The 27,232-nt window shown below is 40.8% G+C and overlaps 1 protein-coding gene across 1 annotated transcript in view; it reads left to right on the top strand.

Annotated features, from left to right (window-relative positions):
• Positions 1-27,232, top strand: part of LOC311526311 (connector enhancer of kinase suppressor of ras 2-like) — a gene marked incomplete at its 5' end in the record, with an annotated part of 376,450 nt that overhangs the window by 10,969 nt on the left and 338,249 nt on the right. Inside the window, 2 exons of the mRNA XM_084639211.1 lie at positions 20,305-20,507; positions 24,253-24,340. Of these exons, the coding sequence (XP_084495337.1) occupies positions 20,305-20,507; positions 24,253-24,340 (291 nt within the window). The remainder of the gene's footprint in view (positions 1-20,304; positions 20,508-24,252; positions 24,341-27,232) is intronic.

Here is a 27,232-nt window from a genome sequence, read left to right as displayed (position 1 = left end):
TAAGAGGCTTCTATTATGAGTTATGGGGCAATCTTTAATTCTAATGAACAACTACTGATATGAATTTTTGCCATTCAAGAATGTTATGGGAATGATAGGAAAATGCTTACATAGTCTCTACTGACTTGCCAAATGCCTTTGCTACAATTTACCATCCTTGTTTATTGTAGCTTTTGAGAAATTGTGAATGGTTGGATCAGATGGCCAGCATTGTCTGACAAGTCCATTAACGTACAGTTGGGCAAGTCTGTGCAAACTGAAGAGTCTGATTCTTTCAGCATTGCAAATTGTATTAAGCAAGGGGTGCATCATCCTCCAATCTCTATTTGGCCTTTTCTTTACAGACTTATTATATTAAACAACTTGTAACCTGCCCTTGGGTGGAAAGGTTAGATTTTTCTCATACAAACTCTCTCATGCAGACAAGAGACATTAATCAATGAAGCCGTTGGAAGCTTTTATTAAAGAATTGCTCTTTGTAGATGACTGTGAACTTCTAGCCCACTTAGAGCAAGATAATTACATCTCATTTTGCTGCTATCTCTGTAAATTTTGGCTTGAAAATTAACATTTCAAAAACCGAAGTTTTGTACTAACTAGCATCAAACCTTATGTTAAACCATATATCAGAATTAATAGTACAGTGCTCAGCATAGTGACAAAAGTTAATCACCATGGAAATGTCTGCACAAACAGTGTTCTAATAGCTAAAAAGCTAGCTTTGTAATATGCACCTGCTTTTTGAACATGTGTGAAAGCAACATGACCCCTTCATATAAAGATCAAATTGCATAGTGCAGCAATACTCTCCCATACTACGATAGAACTGAGACATGGGCTTGGTGTAGATTTAATGTTAAAAGTGTTGTACATCTTCTGTATGAGGCATCATGTGTATACAGTAACAAACGGGTAGCATTAGAAATGTATTTTGGGTTTTGCACTAGGTGCATGAAGCAAATTAGCATATATTACACTAAACTCTTTTAGTGACCAGGTCTCACAACTCTTTTGGGATCAGAAGGCGTTTGGGCCTGGTCCAGTGTCACCTATTTGGGAAGTATTTCTGAACCAGACAAGTAGTTTCAAAGAACCAGAGGGAGAATGAAAGGCCACCTGCTATACCACATAAAGTTGTGAGGGAGAGTTAAATTCCAACTATATCTCCTAATTAGATCTTTTGGGATGCTGATGTTCTTCCTCAGCCTATGAAATTGGGAAACTGGAAAGTAGCAGGGTACCTAATTAAATCTCGATGTGTAACACACAGGCCAAATGTGTTCTTCTATTGGGTAGTCCATAGAGAGCAGTGGTTCCCAAACTTTAACAGCCCGTGAACCCCTTTCACTAAATTGTGAAATCTCGTGAACCTCCTCCTAAAAATGAATATTTCCAGGGATTTAAGTTTAAATTTCCTCTGCACTCCATGGGGCTCCTGCTGCTGGACCCCATTGACCGCCGCGGTCAACTGAGCTCCACTGAGCTCGGGCTGCAGGTCCCGCTGACCGCCAGGGCTCAGGCTGCCAGCCTCAACTGCCCTGCCCTGCTCTCCCTGGGGTTCAGGCTACCAGCCCCGCGTGGAGTGCTAGGGTTTGTGTGGCCGGCTCCCCCGCTGACGGGGGCAGGGCTCAGGCTGCCAGCCCCAACGGCCTTGCCCCGCTTTCCCTGGGGCTCGGGCTGTCTGCCCTGCAACTGGGTCCCACCTGCTGTCTCCAATGGCCGGGATCCTCTGGCCACCATTAGTGAAATTTTTCTGGCGAACCCCCTGTAACGTTCTGCGAACCCCGGTTTGGGAACCACTGATATAGAGGAAAAGAGCCTACTGCTGCTACCAACTAAAAGAGGTAATCTTATAGATAAAGCAATAATCCTGTGCTTTTAGTACTGAAGGTCCAAATTAAATTATTGCTGGCATCTTCTGGGGAACTTCTCCTTAGCCTCACTGGTGCTTGTTTTGAAACCATATAAGATATGGGTAGCAGCAGCCCACGTTACTGGAACCCTATTGCAGGATTGGGGCCTTAATGTCTACATACTACACTTAAATTATCACACATGTTTTTGCCTTAATACACTATTACAGTGTGAGATTGTAACTTCTCTTTTTTCTGTGGTTTCAGTTTAATTGCTGCCTCAGTAGAACACCTGTGCATTGATGTATTTTTGTTACGAATTAACAAGAATTTGGGAGCTAAACTATGCTATGCTATATAGGTTATTATACAGCCTTCGTGACCATAGTTTCTGAATACTGTAAAGGTATAAAGTGTGGATGAGAACACCATCTCCCTAAAAGTGGAAAACTTGTTAACAACCAGTTAAGAGATACCTTGTTAAAAGCAGCCTGAATCAAAATTTCAGGAACTAAATTTTGCAACTTGAGTTATCACTATATAAACAAGAAGTAGGTCAAACAAAAAAGTATAGAGAAGAGACTGAAGGAATGTGGAGTGAGGACTATTATATAATACATTATAAATTAACAAGGTGAGCAGGAGAGAGTGATGGAATTAGAAATGTTGGATCAGATCATCAGCCGATGTAAATAAAATGAGCTCCACTGAAGTATAGGGAACTATGCTGTTTTATCATTCTGATGATCTGGCCCAGTATGTGGGGGTTGAACTATATATTTATGTAGATAGGCAAGGATTTAAAATCATACAGAGGAGCATGGTCTCAAAGGGACAGGATGACATTTTACACTTCAATCATCTGTTTAGGATTTAAATACAAGGCAAATGGTCAAAAACTACAGCTATGTCAATAATGGCTGGAGGACAATGGAAAATTTGTATTCTGATGGCTCTAATCTGAAATGTCTAGGTACACTTTGCTGTCTATCTTTGAAAACTAAAACTCTCATGACATATGCACAAATACATTACATGATTTTTCTAAATATGCTTCATTGCATGGCTAAAGAGCATGAATTAAAATAAAGCTCAGAAAAGCATACTTACAAGTGTTATTCCCTGTCATTTATAAATTTAACTACTTACAGGTAAATAGTACCACATTGCTTTTTGAATAAGGGTATCTTACACTACCTTGATACTAAAGAACATAATATATATAATCCTTTAGAAAAGAGAGAAACAGAATAAGAAAAACTAATCAAACCAAAAAAACCCATAACATTCTGTGCATAAAACATTCTTATATTAGACTATCATTATCAATTATGAGTACTCCTGTATACTCTTGCTATTTCATTTTTAATTCATGTAATCATCGAGGAACAGATTCGGATCTCAGTAACATCTGTGCATATCTTGAATTACTACATTGACCTTAAAGAGACAAGGTGGGTGAAGTGATATCTTTTAATACCTTGGAAGTTGGTCCAATAAAAGATATTAACTCACTCCCCTTCTCTCTAATGTCCAGTGACCAATTCTGCTGCAACAACACTGCATACACTAACTTGTGTATAGCTACTCCAAACTAACAGTAATGTAGCAGAGTACAATCTGGCCTTAAAATTCCATGCATCAATAAACATCAGTTCTACTTTATATTCTGTACATCATCCATTCACTGGGCTGTACTGCGGACCATTGATTTTTTTTTTTAAAGATGGAATTCTTCATTGATTTCAGTGGGGATTTCTGCTTAAAAGCTGGCAGTGCCCATGCTGTGTGATCCATAGCTTGCAGTCTGCATTAGTGCGGCATTCCATTCTGTCTCTACTCAGGCACATTGTTCAATATACTAAACAGAAGAGACTCAAAAAGTACCTAAATTTATCTTAGACTTATTTAGGACTAAATTGTGCCTCATAGGTTCAGCTCAGCATTGGCAATGTGGGACACCCAACCAGAACTTTTGCAGTTCCCTAGAAATTCACATTGCAGAGGCATCTCTTCTGCATGCACTCACCCTGGTGTTTGGGCAGCACCCCACCCTTCTCCCTTTTCAATGGCTATCATTACCAGCGAGTGTTGGCTTCCCTCCCATCTATACCATGGCAGACCCTTGCGCAGGACCATGAGGGGTGTGACACCCTCTTGTGTTCCCCACTTGTTCATCTGCACAGAGACATCTAAAGTCTGGCCTTTAAGTTGTAAGTGATTTAAGGGAGAAGCAGTTTACATGTTTCTCCACTGCCTTGTATCTTGTGGTGTCTGTAATACATGGACGCTCATTCTGATAGAATTTTACATCCACTTTGCAGTTAACAATTATTGCAATAGCTGAAAGGTAATGGGAAAATCAAGCCCTGGGTGGTCTTCTCTGTGTCATCTGTGCATTGCTTAAGATAATAATGTATCGTTTTCAAACCCTAAATTATGTCGGGTTTAAAACTGAAAAGCATCACTAATATACATGATCATGGAACATATTTCTCCTTTAAAAAAATCTGAACTCCAAAAATCCGGTAACATAGGTACTGACCACTTGTGAGAATCCTACATGTAAAGGTGGAAGGTAAAAATAAGGTAAAGTAAAGGAGGAAATTTAATGGGGGGAGGGGGAATCTGTTTGATACTGTTATGAAGAGCCCATGTGATAATATGCTGATATAGAAGTATACAATCTGTGTGTAAGAAAATGAGAGAATTTAAAATACTAGGGTTAGAGTGGTTAGGGGGAATAAATGCATGAGTGAGAGACAGAATGCTTGAAGGAGGTTACGTGTGCTGGGAGAACTAATAGTGGCACTTTGGCATGGACAGCAAAGACCATTTGCGCTGAAGTTAAGTACAGTGAGAGGTGATGAGATGACCCATGGGCTCAGCTTTGGTTCTTTCTCTATTCTGAAAATACAAATCATGAGAGGATTTTATAGGCCTGAAAAACCATAGAGGTATTTTAATTACTCAGATAACTGGAATGATAGCCAGGGGAAAAAACTAAGGGAATCTGCAAGTTCCTAGAGATGGTGTAGGATTGCTTCCTTATCAGAGCTGGCTGAGCAATCCTTCATAGTCAGGGCCTGCTCTGGACCTAATCACTGGAAATGAGCCAAGTATGATATGTAGGCTTGAAAGTGGAGAGCATGTAGGGCACCGCTTGTAATCTTTGTTAGATGTAAATTGCTAATGAGCCTACGTCCTGGTGGGGACAGTTACATGAAAATATTTGACTTTAAGAAGGAATACAGAGTGTCTTGGGGAAAGGAATTCTATAAAATGTATGAAAATCAGTAGGGGAAAAAATTGGATGTATTCTATCAGCCAGCATAGACTGCCATTAAAATTCATGCGTGTAACGTCTAAGCAAGTGAAAAGATATTGGAGGCCATTATTTTTATGATGCTACAGACAGCCTACATGAGAAAATATAAGCAGTCTATTGAGGAGGAGGATTAGGAGAATCAGAAGTGGAAAAAGAAAATAAATAATACTTAATTGCAAAGAATATGTAATGTAATTAAAATCGACTGTGTATTCATAAACTTCAGCTAAGTGAAAGAAATGATCCAGTGAATAATGACTTAATGGCTAGATGGAAACAAAAGTTTAGAAAGTATCAGAAATACATCTAGCAGCACTTAATTAGTGGCTTATTAATTCTCTTAATTTTGAGCATTATATTTTTTACAGTGGAAGACCCTATAAAAAGACCACTAGGACCACAGTTAGTAACAGCTGGCAGTATCTTTAATTTATACATTCATTTCCAGTTTTTTTCTATTTTTAGGATATAGCTGCCAAATTAAATGAAATCCCTTTGCACTCAGCATTTTTTAACAGCCATCTCTTCCTTTGCCATAAATCGTTTTCTAATCTGACCAGTGTAAGGTAACATTGATGTAGTGATTTGCAATAATTACTTCTGCAGTAGCACATATTGAAAATGAAGAATCTGATCTCCATAGCTGTTTCCACTCCTCTCCATCATTTCTTCTTCATGAAAATCTATTCTTTAGCATTAAAACTGTTCAAAGCTTTATAGAAACCAAATTCACTCCTTTATGCTCATATCTGGAGTAATACATTTTTCTGTTTTTCTAAATATCTTTAAAGTCTTCTCTTTGCTGACATATTCAATGATCTGAAAATATTGTGAATATTTAAAATCTTGGAAATGTATTTCTTTTAAAATCTGAAATCTAATCAAGTTAAATTTCAGAATAAATCATTGAATATGTCACTGTAGAGGGGTGGTCACTCGCTCTGGCCTGGAAAGGCCTAACACAGCCCTGGGAGAGTGTTGGGGCAGGGGGAAAGCTAGGCTGATTGGCAGAGCAGCTGCAGCTGGGGGCCACGCCCCAAACAGATCACAGCTGGCCCTTATAAAAGGGCTGTGGGCCAGGCACTGACAGAGACCCTTTGTAGCTTTTGAGAGGGAAGGACCTAGCCCCAAGGACCTAAGCAGAGTACCTAAGGTGGAGCAGGACTGGGGGCAGGCCAGAGGAGCTGGGGAGGTCCGGCCTGGAAACCCCCCAGCCTGCAGGCCTAGTATTAGGCCCAACAGGTACTGGGGTTGCAGGGGACAGCCCAAGGGTAGAGAGAGGCAGCAGGTCCAAACCCAACCTTGCCTGTGATGAGTGGCTTATACTGCAGTCTGCCCCAGGCGCGGGGGCTAGCTGGTGACTGGCAGTAGCCTACGACTGAGGTGAGGTAGGGATAGTGGGTGGGGGTTCCCTGGGGAGGGGAGAACCTGCAAGTGAGGGGTTACTACCAGGGGGCAGCACCTGGCGTAAAAGGGGCACTGGGTGTGGGAGGGACATGGGGGCCTGGCATAAGCAGGGCACTGGCCTGCAGAGGGTGCTCTGATGGCTGGTGAGCTAATTCCCAAGGATGACTAGCAGGAGGTGCCGCCGGGTGAGTCTGAACACTTAGTCACATACCTGGTGTGGTGGTGTTTTTTCCCCTAGTCTTCAAAATTCCTTTTTACTAGCCTAGATTGAAAGCCTCACTTACATATATCAGTGCTAGAAGAGATGGAATCCCATATTTTTACAGTGACAGTAGTAGGACAATAAGACTTATGTAATTTTTATGTCCCAATAGTTTTCTCTATCTTTACAGCAAGAGAAGTCAGGTATTCAATGACTATCCAGAGATGCTTCTTATGGTGTGCCTAATCAATAAACACTGTTAATCATCATGCTTGGAAACTATTTGCAAATATTAGGAAGGGTGTTTCTTTTTTATAGTTGATATATAAATTATTTTAGGCTTACTGTGAAGGCCCCTTTTTTTCCCCCAGACTTTTCAAATAATTCACTTGTTAGTATTGCACAAAAAGAGACACTTATTTAAACGTAGGGTTGCTTCTTCTTCCAATACCACTGTCCGACTGTGATACCAATGCTGCCCTTCTGACAACCAGCAGCAGATGTGGGGGTCGGGGGAGAGGGACTTGGAGCTTGGTTTCAGAGGGGAGGAGAAATCAGTGACCCATAGTCTGGGTATATTCTAAATGTTACTTGTTTTATTTACAAATAAACACCAGTCCTGGAATGGAGAAACAAACAGCATGCAGGCAATCCCTTCTTCCAGGAATCCCAGCCAAGCTCCAGTGCCCTGTTCCCAGAGAGCAGCTCTGCTTTAGTATTTGAGTAGAGTCAGTTTCTGTGACAGACAGCAAACTTTCCTGCTGCTCACACAGCACCATATCCAAAATCCCCTGCCTCAGAACAAAACCTTGCATAACAAAAACTAATGACTCTACACCATGTCTTCCCAAGATTGAATATTTGCTTGCACACTTAAGAAAAATAAACTGGAAGAGTATGTGTAGCAGTGCCATGTGGTGATACCAGTTATGACAGTATGAAGTGTCTGTTGGTAAGATTTCAAAAAGTGCCTCCAAGGCTTAGAAGACCTTTGTCTTGTTGAGTGTTAGCAAGACTTACGCTCAATTGTGATAACTGGATCTACACATTTATTTCAATTGTAAACTCAATTACAAAAAGCATGTGAAAGTGTATAAGATGTTCTAACAATGTATAATAACAAAAGAAGATGGAAAGTAGGTCAAGTCGCTTTTAATAATATAAAAAGGTAGACTACATTAGTCTCAACAAAAAGGCCACATTAATATAATTTAAGGACTATGTTGAAATTATGTTTGCTAAAACCAAATGATGTGCAACCAGAAATTAATGAATTAAAATTGGTGTGTCGGATATTAAGCCTAATTGGTGGACAAAGTAATGAAGGGATAGGCTATCTTACCCATTACTCCTTTTTTTGGGGTCTTTAAAGAAAGACTTTGGGAAAAGATAGAGAAGAACAGACCGAGCTTTACTAAAGCAAGCTTTACCATCCTGGCTGCCACTCCTGCCATTTTTTGGAACCCTGAGCTTTTATTGTTTTCAGTCTGAGAGATGTTTTGATTTCACTGGGCCAGAGAGAGAGATTCAGATGACATCATTACTTCAACTGAACTCCAAACATCATGTGAGATGAAGCAGGATCGGAGTTTAACAGCAGCAGCAACAACTCTAGCTCGTTTTGACTAATATTTTCATTTATTCAAAAGTTCAATTATTCTGATACTATTTGAGAGTCGATTATACAAGGCATTTTAAAATCTTTTTTAGCTAAAGGAAAAGGGATCAAGGGATATTGTTTAAATGAAAATCTTGCTAAATATTTTACGTTTTAAATGTTTTATCTTTTATAGTATTTTAATAAAAGGTTAGCGGAGATGTGCCAGAAATTTAAATTTTACTGCTTTGGGGTGGGGGGGAGTGCACTGGTAGGGGATGCAGAACTCCTCTGGCGGAATGGGGGGGGAGCAAACTCCTCCACCTCCGGGGCCCCAGCAAGGGGCACAGAACTCCTCCTACTCCTGGGCTCCGGTGGGGAGAGCAGACCTCCTTCAGCCCCAGGGCTGCAACGGGGAGAGAACGCTCCCCAACACAGCTCAGAGGCTGGAGAAGTTTGCTTTCCCTGCCACAGCCTGGGGACAGAGCGGGGAGCTCTCTTGCTTTCCCTGCAGTAGCCCAGGAGCAGGACGAGTTCTGCGCCCCTTGCCGATTATTACAGGGCTTGTGCTCCTGCTTGCCCCCACTTGCGCATGCCCCTGAAGGTTAAAAAGGATGTTTAATTATCTTTGCCATGATACTAAGCAGGCAGAAGATTTTGTAGATTAAACTCCAAGTATTTGGGTTATGTTAACACCTTTGGGCTTATATATTTCATTTAGATCAATACAACAGCCCCTAAGTGCCTAAGTCACTTTTGAAGGCGGGACTTGTCTTTTTGAAAATTTTAGCCTATATGAATTTACTTTTTCTACATAATATCAATTGCCAGAATTTCAGTTTTAATATAATTTACTTTCAAATCAGAAGCTTTTCCAAATTCTTCAATATTTTTTATTGCTAATTCTGTCAGACTTTTGCAGGTCCAATAACATTATAACATCACCCACATACAAAGAGAGTTATGGTGTGAATCTTCTCTTTTAATTCTTTTAATTGTTGAAGGAAAATTGCGTATGTGTTAAGAACATTTTTGACAAACTAGTGAAAGGCAAATGGATTTCTGTTTTGTATTATATGTGACACATTTGAAAGATTTCCCAGTCTCATAGTCCTTCTTTGAGACAGTTTAAGGAGACACATTCTCTACAAGTGTTAAAGTCTATCAGTAGAGAGTGACAGTTTTTCCAAATGAAATTGATGCATTTAAGTAACTGTGAACATGAAGAACCTACACTACCTACAAGTTATGAAGGTGATAAGTCATGTCAAGGAAGAGTAGCCACTTTTGAAAAGAAAATATAAGCTGGACTAACACAATCCATCACTTCATATTATATCCTGTTATGTAGCATGGTAAAACTCAGTGGGATCTCACTCACTCAGTATGGGTGTCACTCCCATTACTACTAAGATTTACCTGCACTCATTGATGGGGAATAGCAGACCATAGTGAATGCTTGTCCTGCGTTGCTGCTTTAGAGACGTTCTTGTTAAACCCTGGATTTGTGCTGGAAGTGGCCCACCTTCATTATCATACACATTGTAAGGAGAGTGGTCACTTTAGATAAGCTATTACCAACAGGAGAGTGGGTTTGTGTGTGTTTGGGGTGGGGGGGGAGAAAACCTGGATTTGTGCTGGAAATGGCCCAACTTGATTATCATACACATTGTAAAGAGAGTGATCACTTTAGATAAGCTATTACCAGCAGGAGAGTGGGGTGGGGGGGGACGTGTTTTTTCATGCTTTGTGTGTATAAAAAGATCTACACTTTCCACAGTGTGCATCCAATGAAGTGAGCTGTAGCTCACGAAAGCTTATGCTCAAATAAATTGGTTAGTCTCTAAGGTGCCACAAGTACTCCTTTTCTTTTTGCTTTAGAGCAGGGGTTCTCAACCTTTCTGAGGCCCTCCCCAAACATGCTATAAAAAGTCCACGACCCAACTGTGCCACAATAACTGGTTTTCTGCATATAAAAACCAGGGCCAGTGTTAAGGGGCAGCAAGCAGGGCAAATGCCCAGGACCCCACGCCACAGGGGGAACCATGAAACTAAGTTGCTCAGGGCCCCAGACTTCAGCCCCATGCAGTGGGACTTCAGTTTTCTGCCCTGGACCCCAGCAAGTCTAACACTGGTCCTGCTTGGCGGATTCCCTGAAACCTGCTTGTGGCCCCTCAGGGGCTTCCAGACCCCTGGTTGAGAGCCACTGCTTTAGAGCAATGCTGTAGCAGAAATTTATATAAATGAGTAGGGAAGGACTGTGTGGTAACGCCCTGCTGAAAACTTCACATAGGCTGATCCAATATCCGTGTCTAGAGCTGGAGGGAAAAGACTGGATGCACTGAATCCAAAGGCAATGTCTAATGTCTGTATATGTTATAGCTTCTGTGTATACTTTTGCATATGTTCTGGGGATTTTTGAGGCATTTGTTTTAATATCTGAATTAGGATTTTTAGATGTTTTTGGAAGGTCTAAAAGTAGGTTTGAAAACTTTTTTTTTTCTTAAGAATTTCAGCTGTTTCAACTGAAATTGCTGATGCAGTAGGCTCCATCTCTGCAGTGTTGGATTAAGGAAACAATGGCCTGGAGTGATGGTGGTCTGGGCATTGATGACTTGTGCTTAGTCTTTTTACAACCACTGCTAGGTTTCACAGGATGGAGATGGTCTCTTCTCCCTCAGATAAAGGAGGGGGACTGTGAGGATCCTCAAGCTCATGGTCTGCTATTGTATCCACAGCAACACCCAAAGGCTCTTTTAGTGGCTGGATAATTGGGAGCTCTGAGGCCTTACTCTCCACTAAAGGTACCTCTCACAGGGACCGGAACGGAGGTGCTCCAGAGCCTCTGATTGGAACAGGTACACTATTTAAGCTAGAAAGAGACAAAGGAAGTTGTCTATGCAACAAAGTGGATCCTGGCTTGGTTATGCTACAGACCCTGCCATCTGCTACTTAACTCTCAGCCTCATCCCCGGTTCCTGACTTCAGCTCTGTCCTCTTGCAAGGTCTTGTCCTCAGCCTCATTTTGGTCTCTAAACCCTATTGCCCTGGTGTCTGACTACTCCAGGTCCAACCTTAGGCTACTCAGCTCTGACCTTCGTCTCCCGTTTCCTGTCTGACCCAAGCTCTGATTTCAGCTCCTGTTCCTGACCCCAGATCTGCCCATTATCCTGGGGTTCCTGAATACAGCATAGATCACCAGGCCAGACTGCCTATGTCCCAGTCACTGGTACCGGTCCTCCACAGACCCTGACAAGGATTGTGTGGAAGCACCACTACCCCCTACTTGATGTTATAAATGTCTGATGGGATCAACAGCCTCAGTGCATCACATGCACCATCATCCTACTGTTTGCTGTCTTTTGTGCTTAAATTTAGTACAGTGTTTCAGATCACCCCTCATTGCATAGTAGAGTAGTGTGCCACATTCAAAAACAGGAAGCTACAGAAGGCAGCCAGTGCTCCTGCTCCTACCCAAATCCCCATTATCCTTGCCTCAGTCTTCTCCAGTAGGGGGCAGGGGGTCTCGGATAGCTTTGTGCCATAGGTTCTCGAGTCCTGGGACACATGCAAGCCAGGGCCTGGATCCACAGATCAAAACATAGGCCACAGAGTTTGGAGCGGGCATGGCCCAACCACTTTTGCTGTGTACATGTGTGGCCACACATGCAGTGATCTTGTAACTAGCAGCTGCACACATTACAGCTGGGAGCATGCTGTGGCTGGCACCTGAGTCCCACACGGTGGGGCAGGCCCTCACCGGCCGGCTGTCAGAACTACAGTGGCTACTCTTAGTGCTGGGGACTGGCTCAGAAGCAAGACGAACCCATCACCTGAGAGTGAGGCTCAACACTAGGGAGGGGGAAGATAAAGAGAGGGAGGGGGGAAGCTTGGTCTCCTGGGAGGGGATGATAGTGGGGGCTCTCTCCAGGGCTGAGGCTCTTGGGAGGGTGTATGTGTAGGATGTTATTGGCCAGAGGAGTCGGGCTGTTGGTGGGGAGGGGGCCATTGAGTGGAGAAGAGGAGAATCAGGTGTAGTTGGGCAAATCTGTGCCCCCCTCCGTCCCTCTGTGCCCCCCTCCGTTTAAATGGTGTTCCACAGCCCCTGAATCAAAGAACCTATGCTTTATCTGCTGCTATTTTGGAGGTATCTTGGAATCTCCTAAAGAAACTTCTCTGAGCCCTGTGGGCCAACTTGAGCTAACACCTGTAATTAATGTCTGTGAATCTGTGTGTTAGCTAGAATGAAGAGTGTATGTTGTGGGAAGGGAGGCACGTATTTCCTTTTTCATTATTTCTCTCTGCCTGGAAGGAGGAAAAAAGAAATACCTGTAATGTTTTGGTGTCCTGTGTCATTAGTTGGTAGATGATATATTGCTACAGTAGTTTGCTTTGTTTTCTGTAGTGATATTGATAGTGGAAGCGATGCATTTGCTAAAGGCTTTCCATAAACAAGACTATGAAAGATTATAGTAGAGCTGGAACAAATATTGGTCACCATGGAGCAAAGCAGTGCTTTATTTTCCATGTTCATATTCCCATACCATATATTTCAGTATTTTGAAATTTGCAGAAGCATTAATGTTCTTAGCTCCAGAGGGGAATTGTGAATTTCCTTTACTTTTTGAAAGACAAGAAAATGAAAACTTTCTGGCTGTGTTACCTAGAGGGTCTAGCAAAGTACTGTTTGTCCTGAAATGCCTGGGTCCTAGTCTGAATTGTGGTGTATGATTCCAGGCAAGTTGATTGACCTTGTTTAGATCATCCTGACTTTTGTTATGGCATTGATTGTATTAATTATAGTATTAATTGCTATTGTGTAATGAAAAGCGCATTTACCTAACAGGTCAGCTGCCTTTGTTTGTTATGAGTTCCTACTGTGACATAGGACCCCATGAATATCTGAGGCTATAGCGTCTAATCATTTGAATAAATGTGCTTTTATGCCATAGCGTTGCAACATATGATATTGAAAAAGGAGTGTATCTTTTTCTTTGTTCAATATGCTATAATTAAACAGGTGCCAATAATGTTCTTCTCCTCGTGCTATTCTTTTTCTTATTTTTATTTAAAAGAGGAACGGTCCGAATCCTTATCCAAGACTCCACTTTGTGCCGCCAAGGCTTTGCAGCCAACAATTCTGATTATGAATGTCAATGTGTATGCCAGAAATATAGCAAATATAGTGGCGCTTTTTATAGCAACTAGTTTAGATAATTGCCTTTTGGCAAATGAAATTTTATGTGAGTACTTTTTCATCTGTGTGATACAGAAATATCATTAAGCCTGGACAGAACAGAAACATCACTCAAGATACAGAGCTATAATTCCAGTTAAGAAAGCACCCATTTCTGAGGTTTCATGGTGATCCGTTTGCAGTGTATGTGGTCTCTTGATTAGTGAACTAAGGTCTATAGCTGATAAAACTTTAGCAGTTCAGTGTAATGCAGCTTTGGTGCTGTAAGCCCACTATTCTATTTTTCTTTGTTGGCTGACATAAAACTTGATTACTGTCTGTTGATGCGTATCCAAATTAATTTACTGCGTGCACTTTGCCAGATGTGCACTGACTCATATATAAACCAAGAATTATTATGTCAATGCTTTAGTTAGCTTTTCTTCTTTGATAGTGCTCCTTCTTGTTGGATGCCTGTAAGTATAAAGAGAAGGTGAAGTAGCAGCAGTGAAAAATTATTAAAATGCAGTTTCAGTATTAATAACTATTATTAAGTTGCATGCTTTATTGGCAGATACATTATTGCATCTTCATGGTTGTTCAATGAATATCGAATAGTGTGCAATTAATGCAGATTGTAAATCATATAATTATATTAATTACAATGAATTTGCCTGAAAACTGGTGGCCTTAGTCATGACGCCTAAAAGTTCAGTGCTGCATTCATAAACTATAAAAGTAGAAATCTTTCTGAATGTGCTGCCTTGTCATGTAGAATGGGTTAAATCTCCAGCCTTGTGCAGAGCAGAGAAAGAAAATGGAGCAGTGAAGCAACCATATTTATATAGGAGTGGTTCTAAATTCTGAAGTGCTCAAATTACACAATAAAAAAAAATCATTATCTTTTGCCAGAATGTCCAGGTTCCAGAACATCTGTCTGTGCTACAGGTTATTTTTTTTTGTTTTTTGTTTAAATAAATTGGGACTTTTGTGGCTTTTATCAGCGTCCACTATATATTTTGTTAATTGCAATGCTATGTACTGGTAGAATACAATAAAATATTGTTAAATACCAAGTACCTCATTAATTTATCTATGTGGAACAATTTTTATGTTAAAGTTAAAACACTTGGGGCCTGATTCAAAGCCTTTTCAAGTTGATGGGACTCTTACCATTAACTTCAATAGACTTTAGATCAGACCTTTACATTAGATGGGGATCTAAATAATTTAACAGTCATTTCCCAGGCACTAGTGGTATTCTTTTGGTTACTCATGGGAGATAGCAAGACACCTTGTTTCAGCACAGGGTGACCAGACAGCAAATGTGATAAATCAGGACAGAGGGTGGGAGATAATAGGAGCCTGTATAAGAAAAAGACCCCAAAATTGGGACTCTCCCTATAAAATCGGGACATCTGGTCACCCTATTACAGTATATATGTGGGAGCTTTATTTAGTTAACAATGCATACTTTTTTATCTCCTCTACCATCCTCCCCCCGCCCCGCACAATTTTATATAACATGTGTAGGTATCTCAGTTTGGTTACCAGTATACTAGCATCCCTAAATTCCATAATTAGTGAATTCAGTTATTGGTAGTTTAATAAACCAGCGGCTTTTCAGCAATCAGAGGCTCACAATTGGAGTACACAGTGGGTGAAAGTCACTGCATTGAACAGCTCCAGCAAATGGAATATTGATTCATCCATATGTGTCTATATCACATGGTTAAATGGACTTATTTTTTTCTACTAAGAGGATACAGAACTTGATGTCTGGAACAAAAATAAATAGAGCTGATCTCTTCGCCATTATATCAAAAATAACTCTTCTTCTACTAATTGAAAATGTAGTTTTAAAAAGAATATACTTGGTAATAGTATATAGAATATTTCACTTTTTGGTCACCTGTTCAACTCCTTAACCCCCCTACCCCCCCAAAAAGGTTACCGTATATTGTCTGTCAGGTGGCCTATGAGAAATGAGTTGATGGTTCTTTGAAAGGTTGCAGACTTACTCAGGAAGTGCATGTCCAGTACATCGAAGCCAGAGAACTTTTGTTTAGCAGTACCTGTCAGGGTGGACCACATGATCTCTGGCCCTCATAGCCCCTGGCATGGCTATTTTAAGTGTGGTGCCATACTGACTGCCTCAGTTTCTTGTCACCAGCCATGGTTTGAGTTGGAGCATTCTGTGTGGTATCTTACCTCACGCTTCACTGTCATAGTGCTTTGTTGTGAACTCGTGTGTACAGTTGGCTAGTTGTAGTAGTACCTGGAATGTTTAGTTAGTTATTTAGTAGTAATTTAGTTCAGCAGGAGTTAGCCTGTTGTGATGTCCTCACTAGGGTTTAAAAAAAAATGGCTCGCCTCTCCCCACAATAGGTCCAGTCCCTCAGAGAACTTTGGAGCTGGTGGAGTCTGTTGTTCCATAGCCAGACTCCGATGTCCCTCTGAGGAGGAAGAGAGATCATTCTCTTCCCTGTGGTCTTCCAAGGAAAAGGACTCTCAAAACAGACTGAGGCCACTCGAAAGCTTGGAGAGATTCTTCTTTCTCCTCCTGTAACAGAAGTGCAGCCCAGCACCAGAAGTCGTTCAGTATGCAGGATAGAGATGTGTCATTTAACTGCTCTCTGGTACCGAGACAGGAACAAGAGTCACTGTATCATCTATCTGGTACCCTCCATTGGGCATCTGTTGAATCCAGTCCAGATGAGAGCAGTGTCAGCACTTGACTGTTTCCGCTCCACTGGTGTATTAGGCGGTATCAGATTTGCTCTGATTCTCTGTTCCTAACTCTCCTTTAATTCAGGAGCTGCTGTGATTTATTTTGTGTTCTCAGCGCTGCCTGGACTGGTTGCAGAGTATTCACTACTGCCGACACCAGAATGCAGACCTGACTTTGGCTTCCTCAGTACTGACGGGCTTGTTGGAACAGATACTGTCTTTGGTACTGATTGCTATTTTTGATGCAGATCACAGCTGCAGCATCAATGCTCATCTTCACGCAGTTACTTTTTCCTTTTTTCCTTTCCCCTATGGAGCACATGCCAGAATGGACTGTGTAGCTTTTACTTCCTTATATCATGATCTTTGCTGATAATTATCAATGGTGTGCTGGCATAGTTCTTGAAACAGGATCATATTCTGCTCTCTTTTATATCAGTGAATGGGATTGATCAAGGGTAACTGAACACATTTTGGTCTAGAAGTTCTTTAACCTGTGATCTTTCAGCTCCCGTTTTTAGTCTTCGCAGCAATAGCATAAAATTATTTCCAGTTGAAATTGATATATTTTTAAATTTAAAGAAGGAAGGGAGGGATACTTCAGAGTTTAGAATCAAGATATATCTCAGGGCTGGTCTAACTTAGGTCAACTTACAGCTGTAGTGTATACTACTTCAATTATGTAGATAACATAATGTAGGTTGACTTACAGCCGTGTCTACACCTCCCTGTGTCCATGGGAGATGCTCTCCCGCCGACTTACCGTACTTTTCTCAGGGAGCTGGAGTACAGGAGTCGATGAGAGAGCGCTCTGCCATCGACTTAGGGGGTCTTCACCAGACCCGCTAAATCAATACCACTGCATCGATTGCAGCAGTACCGATCTAGCCATAACTATAGACCTAATAATGCTCATGGAAATGCACGAAAATAGTATATACTATTAGTCTTATCTGGAGGCCCTTTTTATTAATGGGAATGGTTTGCTGTTTACAAAACACTAAAGTCAGATTCTTTAAAGTTGCACACAGTGTAAAATGGCATAATTTGGTTTTAGCAGTGTACATAGAGATGGGCCATATGAGTGTTTTTTTCTTTCCTTAATGAAGAGCAGAGCCAATGAGTTTCATTTAATGAATGAATTAATTGATGCACCTGGTTTTTTGGTGTATTCTGGCACAGTGATCCCAATTTAAGATCAGAATAAATTGAATTGTATGAGTTAGTATATTGGGATTTTCACAACACAATACTTCCTTATGATACTGTAACAGTCATTATAATAATTCCACCAGACAGTTGCTACAAAATGATAAGTTAAATTGTGTGGTGGTAGGTTTCTGTGATAAAGCCATCTGAAAATTAGGTCATGTTGGGTTCAATTGACTCTCTTATCTCATTCCTGTGACCAGAGAATATGTGATTAGGATCATTAGTTAATTAAAACACCACTGTGCAGTGATTGTGTGAATTATTACCTGACATAAGGCTCCCTGAAGCTCGCTTTTACTGTTTCGTAGAGTTTTCTACATTTCATTGAGCATTGTCAAAGCCTGCATTTTAATGTAATCATCCTCCCATTTCTGCCATTCAGAAAAGGTGTCAGATTTCACGTACAGATTTCTAGTTCTGAATTTTAGTTTCTGAGTGAATGATCAATGTTGGATGTGGATTTTTTCATTCTGTTTTTGATGGAGGGAATTCTCAAACATCAGAATAAGAGCTCTTACCTAGTTTGTCAGTCTAGGTGTCTTCAGGTCATTCTTATGAATCTGTTGCCATGGTAGTCATTACACAAAGTAAAACTAAGTGAAACTATTTCCCCTTGTTTATTTCCCCTCCTACTGTTCTTGTAAACTGCTGGAAATGGTCCAGCTTGATCATCACTACAAAAGGTTCCCCTCCCCCCCCCCCTTGCTATCCTGCTGGTAATAGCTCACCTTTCCTGATCACTCTTGTTACAGTCTGTATGGTAACACCCACTGTTTCATGTTCTCTGTGTATATAAAATCTCCCCACTGTATTTTCCACTGTATGCATCCGATGAAGTGAGCTGTAGCTCACAAAAGCTTATGCTCAAATAAATGTGTTAGTCTCTAAGGTGCCACAAGTTCTCCTTTTCTTTTTACGGATACAGACTAACACGGCTGCTACTCTGACACTGTTCACTTACCTTGTGTCTCGTATCCTGGGACCGGCACAGCTACGGCACCACTGCAAACATCTTTTTTTAATTTGTCTATTTTGCTAGTTAATCTTTAATGTTTATCCATATCCCGTTGTGTATTTTGACATTCTTGCAGGGTGGGTCTGGGTGAAAAGAATGCATTCTGTCGCCCAACAATTTGTGTGTGGTGTGTGTGTGTGTGTGTGTTTTTTTTTTTTTTTTTTAAATCGGAGCACATTGCAAAAAGCTGACTACCAAGATAAAGTATTCCCTCTCCATTTAGGTTGCAGTCCACCCCAGCAGTTCAAATCCCTTTTCTAACAGTCAACTTTCTGAGGAAGGATGGTCTTGCAGTTAAGGCACAGGCCTGAACATCCAAGTAAACCTAGTTGAATCTTACAAAACAGTGTTCACAAACATTTGTTTGGATTCCACATGTCTGTTTGGTCCAGACTTCTTTTGTGCTTTTACCCTAGCTATGAATATTCACACAAACAGGTTTCTGTTCTCACTAATGTTTGGGAAATATTTGTACAAATGTGTCTATTCTCATGCAAACAAGCTATACATTATTAACTGTGCATTAGTATCTGTGTTCCTGGTTTAAAAGTTTGTTTCTGCTCTCTGAGTGGATAATAATGCCACATGACATAGAGGACCAGTCATACACTATACATGATGAATAGTTGGAATTAACAGTGGATAATCAATCGATGTTCTGAAATTTGTTCACAAAAACAGTTTAAACGGTCCTGAATAGCAAATTAACTTGTAAGAAGAAAAGTCTGAATTACAACAAAAAAAGCTAAATTAATCAGATTATTTGCAGTGAGCAGTTTAACCAGCTGTAGTGTCACATACAATATGGGAAATGACTGCGTAGGAAGAATTACTGCGGAAATGGATCTGGGGGTCATAGTGGACCACAAGCTTAATATGAGTCAACAGTGTAACTCTGTTGCAAAAGAAGTGAACATAATTCTGGGATGTATTAGCAGGAGTGTCGTAAGCAAGACACAAGAAGTAATTCTTCCTCTCTACTCCATGCTGATAAGGCCTCAACTGGAGCATTGTGTCCATTCAGGAAGGATGTGGACAAATTGGAGAAAGTCCAGAGAAAAGCAACAAAAATTATTAAAGGTCTAGAAAACATGACCTATGAGGGAAGACTGAAAAAATTGGGTTTGTTTAGTCTGGAAAAGAGGAGGGGACAAGGAGGAGGGAAAAGAATAATTGTTCTTAAACTCTAAGGAACGGACAAGAAGCAATGGGCTTAAATTGCAGCAAAGGAGGTGTAGGTTGGAAGTTAGGAAAAATTTCCTGTCAGGGTGGTTACGCACTGGAATAAATTGCTTAGGGAGGTTATGGAATCTCCATCATTGGAGATTTTTAAGAGCAGGTTAGACAAACACCTGTCAGGAATTGTCTAGATAATACTTAGTCCTGCCATGAGTGCAGAGGACTGGAATAGATGACCTCTTGAGGTCCCTTCCTGTCCTATGATTCTATCTTATGTCATCCTAAATAAATTAATGTCTTTGACCCTCTATTTCCACCTCTGTAAAATGGGAATAATGCATTTATTACTTACCTACCTTGGAGAGAGGCTGTGGACTTAAATGATTCTTGTGGCTGAAGTGCTTGGAAAGGAAGGGCCCTGAAAGGTCAGCTGTTAAATACTCATGATCTACTGGGACAGTTCATCAAGTCCTGACTTGCCTTGATTTTGCTGTGTTCAAGAATTGAGTGAATCAATGCAAGCTGCAAATGTTTCAGCTCCATATTCTGTGGCTTAGCTATCTGCTTTAAACATGTTGTGTGATCTATTTTTTTCTTTCTTTCAGAACTATGGTTTAGAGACAGAAAATCTGAGAACACTCTCTCACAAGCTGAATGCCTCAGCCAAAAATCTTCAGAACTTTATAACGGGTAGAAGGAGGAGTGGCCATTATGACGGCAGGGCCTCCAGACGACTGCCAAATGATTTTCTTACCTCTGTTGTTGACCTGATTGGTGCTGCCAAGAACTTGCTAGCCTGGCTGGACAGGTAATTTAGAGCTTTTTAATTCTTACTCCCTCCCCCCGCCCCCAGTAATTCTTTTGCCCTGTTTGTTTCTTTTTCTCTTGTTCTTTTCTCTTTCTCTTGTTCTAATATTAGAACTGTAATTATAGGTTTTACTTTGTAAATGTTGTTATATACTTGAGTTCCAGGCTGACTAGGCCTGGGTCCGGAGCCAGCTGTGGGATTTTTGGAGTCTCTTTTGGGTCACCCCAGGTTGACGGTGACCTCTGTGAAATTAGCAGTTTCAGTCTTGTTCCTAGTGAATGTCACTAGTGAATGTTCCTCGTGAATGACAAAAATTGCCACCACAGATGGCAGGATCATTTCTATTTCAGAAGGGAGTATAAGGGATAAATTAACATTGAAACTGAGTTTCCTTATATCCAGAGCAAAGAGTGGTTCTGACCATTCAGGGCTGATGCAAATTAAGAGGAGTATAGGGAAATTTGACTTGCTGTTATCCTGCTGCATACTTGTTATTGGATAATTTCTAAAAGAAATTATACCACTTGCTTATCCCTGGAAACTCAGAGCTTACTAGTTGACTTTTTGTTAACAGTAGGGGGCAGGTTCATACATTAGTCACTCTTGTCACATTAATTACTGCTTGGTGAGAGAATGCTATGATTCCTCATTGATGAATTAGGAATCAGTTTACAAAGTAACTCTCTGCATGAACTGTGTTTTAAAATATTATGTATGAAATACTATATTTTATGCACACACTGCATTTCTCTCTAGAAGTGAATAGCTTAATTGAAATCTGAAACTATTGTGCATATAAATGAATGACATGACCATTCTTCACAAAGCTTGTTGTGACCCTGATGACCTTCTCTGACCTAATGCTAGCAATCAGGATCTCCTGGGATGTAATCTCATCAGTCCTTATAAGCCAAATGGGTCAGATCCAGACAGTACTTGGAGATTCCAGGGAAAACCCAGGTCCCGCAGGAGTTGAGTTAGTGGCTCAGTAAATGGCACTCATCCCTCTTAGTTAATACTGAACTAAGGCTATAGTTTGCTCTTAAGGAGCAGTATGCTGCTTGATGTGCTATCTTTTGGATAAGCCATAAAACTGAGGACTTGACTGCTGTACTTATTATATCTGCTCAGTGCTGAGGCATATCAAACATCTAAGGTACTAGAAGCATGCCAGGTACATCCTGTAGTCACACACTGTTCTACATGGGGTTCCTCAGTTTCTGCACAGCCTGCACGGTACATAAATCCGGAGTGTTTCGCTCTGTATCTGATCCCCAAAGTGCCTAGTTCTTCATGGTTCGTGGTCTTTTTGTGAGGTTTCAGAGTAACAGCCGTGTTAGTCTGTATTCGCAAAAAGAAAAGGAGGACTTGTGGCACCTTAGAGACTAACCAATTTATTAGAGCATAAGCTTTCGTGAGCTACAGCTCACTTCATCAGATGCATATCGTGGAAACTGCAGCAGACTTTATATATACACAGAGAATATGAAACAATACCTCCTCCCACCCCACTGTCCTGCTGGCAATAGCTTATCTAAAGTGATCATCAGGTGGGCCATTTCCAGCACAAATCCAGGTTTTCTCACCCTCCACCCCCCCCACACAAATTCACTCTCCTGCTGGTGATAGCCCATCCAAAGTGACAACTCTTTACACAATGTGCATGATAATCAAGTTGGGCTATTTCCTGCACAAATCCAGGTTTTCTCACATCCCCCCCACCCCCATACACACACAAACTCACTCTCCTGCTGGTAATAGCTCATCCAAACTGACCACTCTTCAAGTTAAAATCCAAGTTAAACCAGAACATCTGGGGGGGGGGGGTAGGAAAAAACAAGAGGAAACAGGCTACCTTGCATAATGACTTAGCCACTCCCAGTCTCTATTTAAGCCTAAATTAATAGTATCCAATTTGCAAATGAATTCCAATTCAGCAGTTTCTCGCTGGAGTCTGGATTTGAAGTTTTTTTGTTTTAAGATAGCGACCTTCATGTCTGTGATTGCGTGACCAGAGAGATTGAAGTGTTCTCCGACTGGTTTATGAATGTTATAATTCTTGACATCTGATTTGTGTCCATTTATTCTTTTACGTAGAGACTGTCCAGTTTGACCAATGTACATGGCAGAGGGGCATTGCTGGCACATGATGGCATATATCACATTGGTGGATGTGCAGGTGAACGAGCCTCTGATAGTGTGGCTGATGTTATTAGGCCCTGTGATGGTGTCCCCTGAATAGATATGTGGGCACAATTGACAACGGGCTTTGTTGCAAGGATAAGTTCCTGGGTTAGTGATTCTGTTGTGTGGTATGTGGTTGTTGGTGAGTATTTGCTTCAGGTTGCGGGGCTGTCTGTAGGCAAGGACTGGCCTGTCTCCCAAGATTTGTGAGAGTGTTGGGTCATCCTTCAGGATAGGTTGTAGATCCTTAATAATGCGTTGGAGGGGTTTTAGTTGGGGGCTGAAGGTGACGGCTAGTGGCGTTCTGTTATTTTCTTTGTTAGGCCTGTCCTGTAGTAGGTGACTTCTGGGAACTCTTCTGGCTCTATCAATCTGTTTCTTTACTTCTGCAGGTGGGTATTGTAGTTGTAAGAAAGCTTGACAGAGATCTTGTAGGTGTTTGTCTCTGTCTGAGGGGTTCCCCCTTCTCTTACCTGGCCAGGAGGAAGGGGATTTGCACTGGAAAGGTGGATGGTTGAAATCCTAGTCTCCTGTTTAGTAGATATATTACTCTACTTGTGCTCATTTGAGAGATCGTGTTGCACTTTCTCCAAAAATAGGGATGTTAACTCTGGTGTCCTGCCCAAAATCCAACTTCAAATAATTTATGTTCTTACTACCTATAGTTATTTCAAATGCATACATTATTCACTTCCCCTCCTAAAAGTTGTTGTTCAGTGTTGCTGGTGCAGAATGGCATGATTATTGTGAGGTGATTGGCATTTCCATGATAAATGAGTTTACCTCTACAACAAATATGTCTTCTAAAGGGGTCTGGGACCCAAAGAAAAGGAAGGGGTATTATAAGCAGCTTCATTTTATATACAATACAAAGAAATTAGCTGACCTGGTTCAGTCTAGTTTAATCAAGTAAAGTTACCAACCCTAACAGTCTGTTTTAAAAGCTGTTTGTCTTGCAAGCAAAAAGCCCAGCTTGAAGTTGCATATTGTCAAATATTTCAAATTGAAATAATCAGAGCAAATACTACAATGACCTGATATTACTGTGTTTTTAAATGGATGTCAAGAATGTCCAGGGCTTTGCATGGGCAGTTTTAGGTGTGACATTTCCTTTAGATGAAATTTAAAAAAAAATAAATACTGCTACTAATTTTCAGTTGCTGTGTGACTATAAGATCATTGTCATTTTTAGCATCATACCCTCTTTGGTGTAACATCCATTCCAGTAGGTGAAGACAGCAATTTCTGAATTTGTTACCATATGTAAAATACACAGGTTGATGATGACAGCACTGACCAATATGGCAGCTATAGTACAAGTTAACTCACAGAGAATAAAAATCTTAATTCTTTTTAATGTGATATAGTGACTGTCTAAATCTGACTGACTCTTGAAGTTTCTGTTGGAATTCATTGTTGTACCATTTCGAATTAACAACATCCCAGCTTCTCAAGTGCATTATTTAGTGTTGTGTTGACTGTAAATATACATTACAAGAGGTACAGCTCAGTAACACAGATTGATGAGGTCTCCTACAAATTTTTTGTCCCTCTCTGGCAGGTCTCCATTTGTCAGTGTGACAGAATACTCACTGCTGAAAAACAATATTGTTCAACTGTGCCTGGAATTAACAACCATTGTGCAACAGGTAAGAACAGGTTTATTGTGTGCCATACCTAAATCACTTCCACATTGCTGAAGAAATTATAAAATATTACAAAAATTGTTAGAAATGTGTCACCTCATCAGGAGAATTTGTATGCGTTTTGGGGGAAGGTGCGGGTGGAGGGAGGAGGTATGTGTGTGCAACATCTCAGTTGCAACTACAGTAATTATTTACCAGTAATATTGGGAAAGAATTTTTGTATTTTAATTGTTTTCAAGGATATTGATGGGTTTTCTCTCCCAAAAAGTAAATACAAATTATTGCGGTATCTCCAGTTGATCCTCAGTTCATCTTCACATTTTCCTCCCCCAACATATTCTATTCCCCTCTTTCCCTGATTTCCAGCATATGATTCCTTGCTGTATGCTTTCTTGTTGCTTACCCAACTGATACATATTAGACTTGAAGTTTTTCATCATAAATCAGATGGCCACTAGACCCCTAATCATTTTGTTGTTGTTCTCTGAAGTCCCAGCAATTAGTCAATATATTTCTAATAAGGTGTCTAGAATGTAACACACACCATTGCATGTTCCCTGCTAAATGTTGTCAAAGATAAGCTAAAAGTGGATGCATAGACAAGAGATAGACAAATACAGTAGAAGTATATATTTATAAAAGTCATTGTAAATGAAACCTGCCAATTCACTTCATTGATATTCATGACCCTTTCATTTGCAATTTGAAGTATTCCTGTGAGCAAGACAAAATTTCCAAGAATGTTCATAGACAGTGAAAGCATCATGATTACTAATGCAGCATCACCAGAGCAGGCAGAGAGCACAGATAGCAAAGGAGGATGCACATTTTGCCTTGTCCATACCTGATTGGAGAGGGCAAAGCAGCTGCAGAAAATGTTATATAGTTAGAAGATGAGTGTCATACTGGCATATGGACAGCAAGAGATTGTCACTTGGAGCCTAGCAGTTCAAAAGTGTCTAATCTAAATTAAATAAAATCTGTAGAAAAGGTATATTTCTGATGTAAATGTAAAGATTTTAGAAAGGGCTCATGTACTCTTAACCTCTGAGATTTATTTAATAAAATGCACTATTGACTTTCTCTCCTTAAAATTCAAATTGATTAAATAAGCAAGAACAGATTTAAAGAGTTGCACTGCTAAAACCACACAAGGAAGTCATCTGACTGGGTGATACAACAGCTTTTCAGACACACTGATAAATTTTGTTGGTACCTGGTTGACATAACCTAGGATGTCATAGCTAGATACAGAAAAGTAAGTGTGTTTGTATACAAACACAGTTCTACAGTCATTCTGGAAGTGATTAATAAAATATGGAGATCAACAGTCATTATTTAAACTTAGAAAATATGTGGATTGCAATGTTGTGCCTTGTTTCCATGGCAATCATATGCTTGTGATTAAATGCTGTTTCCCCTCTGAAAATAATTGGTATCCTCTTGATATACAAGTGCAGCAGGAACACTGAAGCTCTAGAGCAGTGGTCCCCAAACTTTTAATCGGGAGCAGGGACAGGGCTCTGGGAGGGGGGATGTGTATAGGGGTAAGGGGGCTGGGGCCACAGCTGGTAGTGGGGGCAGAAAAGACCCTCGGCTGGGAACTGAGGCCTGCAGCTGCAGCCAGGTGTGGAGCCCTGGGCATGGGGCCATCAGCCAGGACCTCGGGCACAAGGCTAGCAGCCGCGGCCAAGAGCAGATCCCTGGGCACAAGCCCAGCACCCGGGACTGGGGCAGGAGCAGAGCTGGGTGCTGCTCCCTCTCCACCCCCTGTGGGCGTTGGTCTGGGCCCAGCTGCGCCACCCCAAATGTTCCTCCACACCTCCTAGGGGGGCGTGCCCCACAGATTGAAGACCTCTGCTCTAGAGTAAAGTCTGAGTGCATAAATCTGATTTAGTGCTCATCTCACTCTTCCTTGGTCTCACTAATTCTCTATTAGCACCAAGGAGGAGGGAGATAGTGGAAAATAGCATTGCACAGATCCACAAAATAATCATAGCTGAATATCTTGCTATTGAGATCCCATTGTTGTGTTAATATGTGAAGATGATGCATCAGAAAAACACAATCTTATATAAATATCATAACACACTATTAGGACACAGTGTTGATAATATTTTATGGCTCTCCAGTGACTCAGTAACACTTTATCTTTACAAAGCAGACTGCCATAGCTCTAGAAAAATGAATCCACCAAATTAATCCAAATCTGTTGACCTGGAAGGCATACTGCAAAGCCTATCTATTTTCTTTAATGTTAGTGTGGGACAAGGGTATAACAGCTCATATTCTTAGGGAAGAAAGGGTATTTATGTATTTTTTTCAACGTTCTGGTTAGTTAATTTTCCTTTGGGCTTTGTAGGTCCTACTGGATCCAGTATAGTTTTATTGTTCGTGTACAGCAGTAAGATATCTTAAAGTTGCTTAGAGCCCACAATAGGTGCTTTTCATGTTTATTTTAATTAAAATAAACAAAGTGCTGTTCGAAATAGTATGTTGTTAAAGCACACTAAGGAACTTTTAGTGTACCCCAGGAGGGTCTACACAGAACAATTAACGTGCAGCACGTTAGCGTACTTTAGAAATCACTCCCATGGTGATCACTACCCCACCCTGTAGTAAAGCCCCTAGATAAGTTAAGTAGATTGAGCTACTTCAGTAACTGGTGTGTGTGTTCCATGTCATGAACCATTCATTTAGCTCATTGTGGAGTCCTCTCCAAGTTGCAACTTTTACCCAAAAAAAAAAAAAGGGGGGGGGTGGATACCAAAACTGGACAAGTATTCTTGTTGTGGTCTCACTAATACAGTATACACAGGTAATATCACTTTTGTACACCTACTTAATATACCCCCATTCTAGACATGCAAAAATTGTGTTAACCCTCTTAGTCAC

This window comes from Lepidochelys olivacea, assembly GCF_965140295.1.
Source record: "Lepidochelys olivacea isolate rLepOli2 genome assembly, chromosome: 9".
In the NCBI taxonomy this organism is placed as follows: Eukaryota; Metazoa; Chordata; order Testudines; family Cheloniidae; genus Lepidochelys; species Lepidochelys olivacea.
The sequence above is the reverse complement of the archived record's forward strand: the minus strand, read 5'-3'. Positions and strand labels throughout refer to the sequence as shown.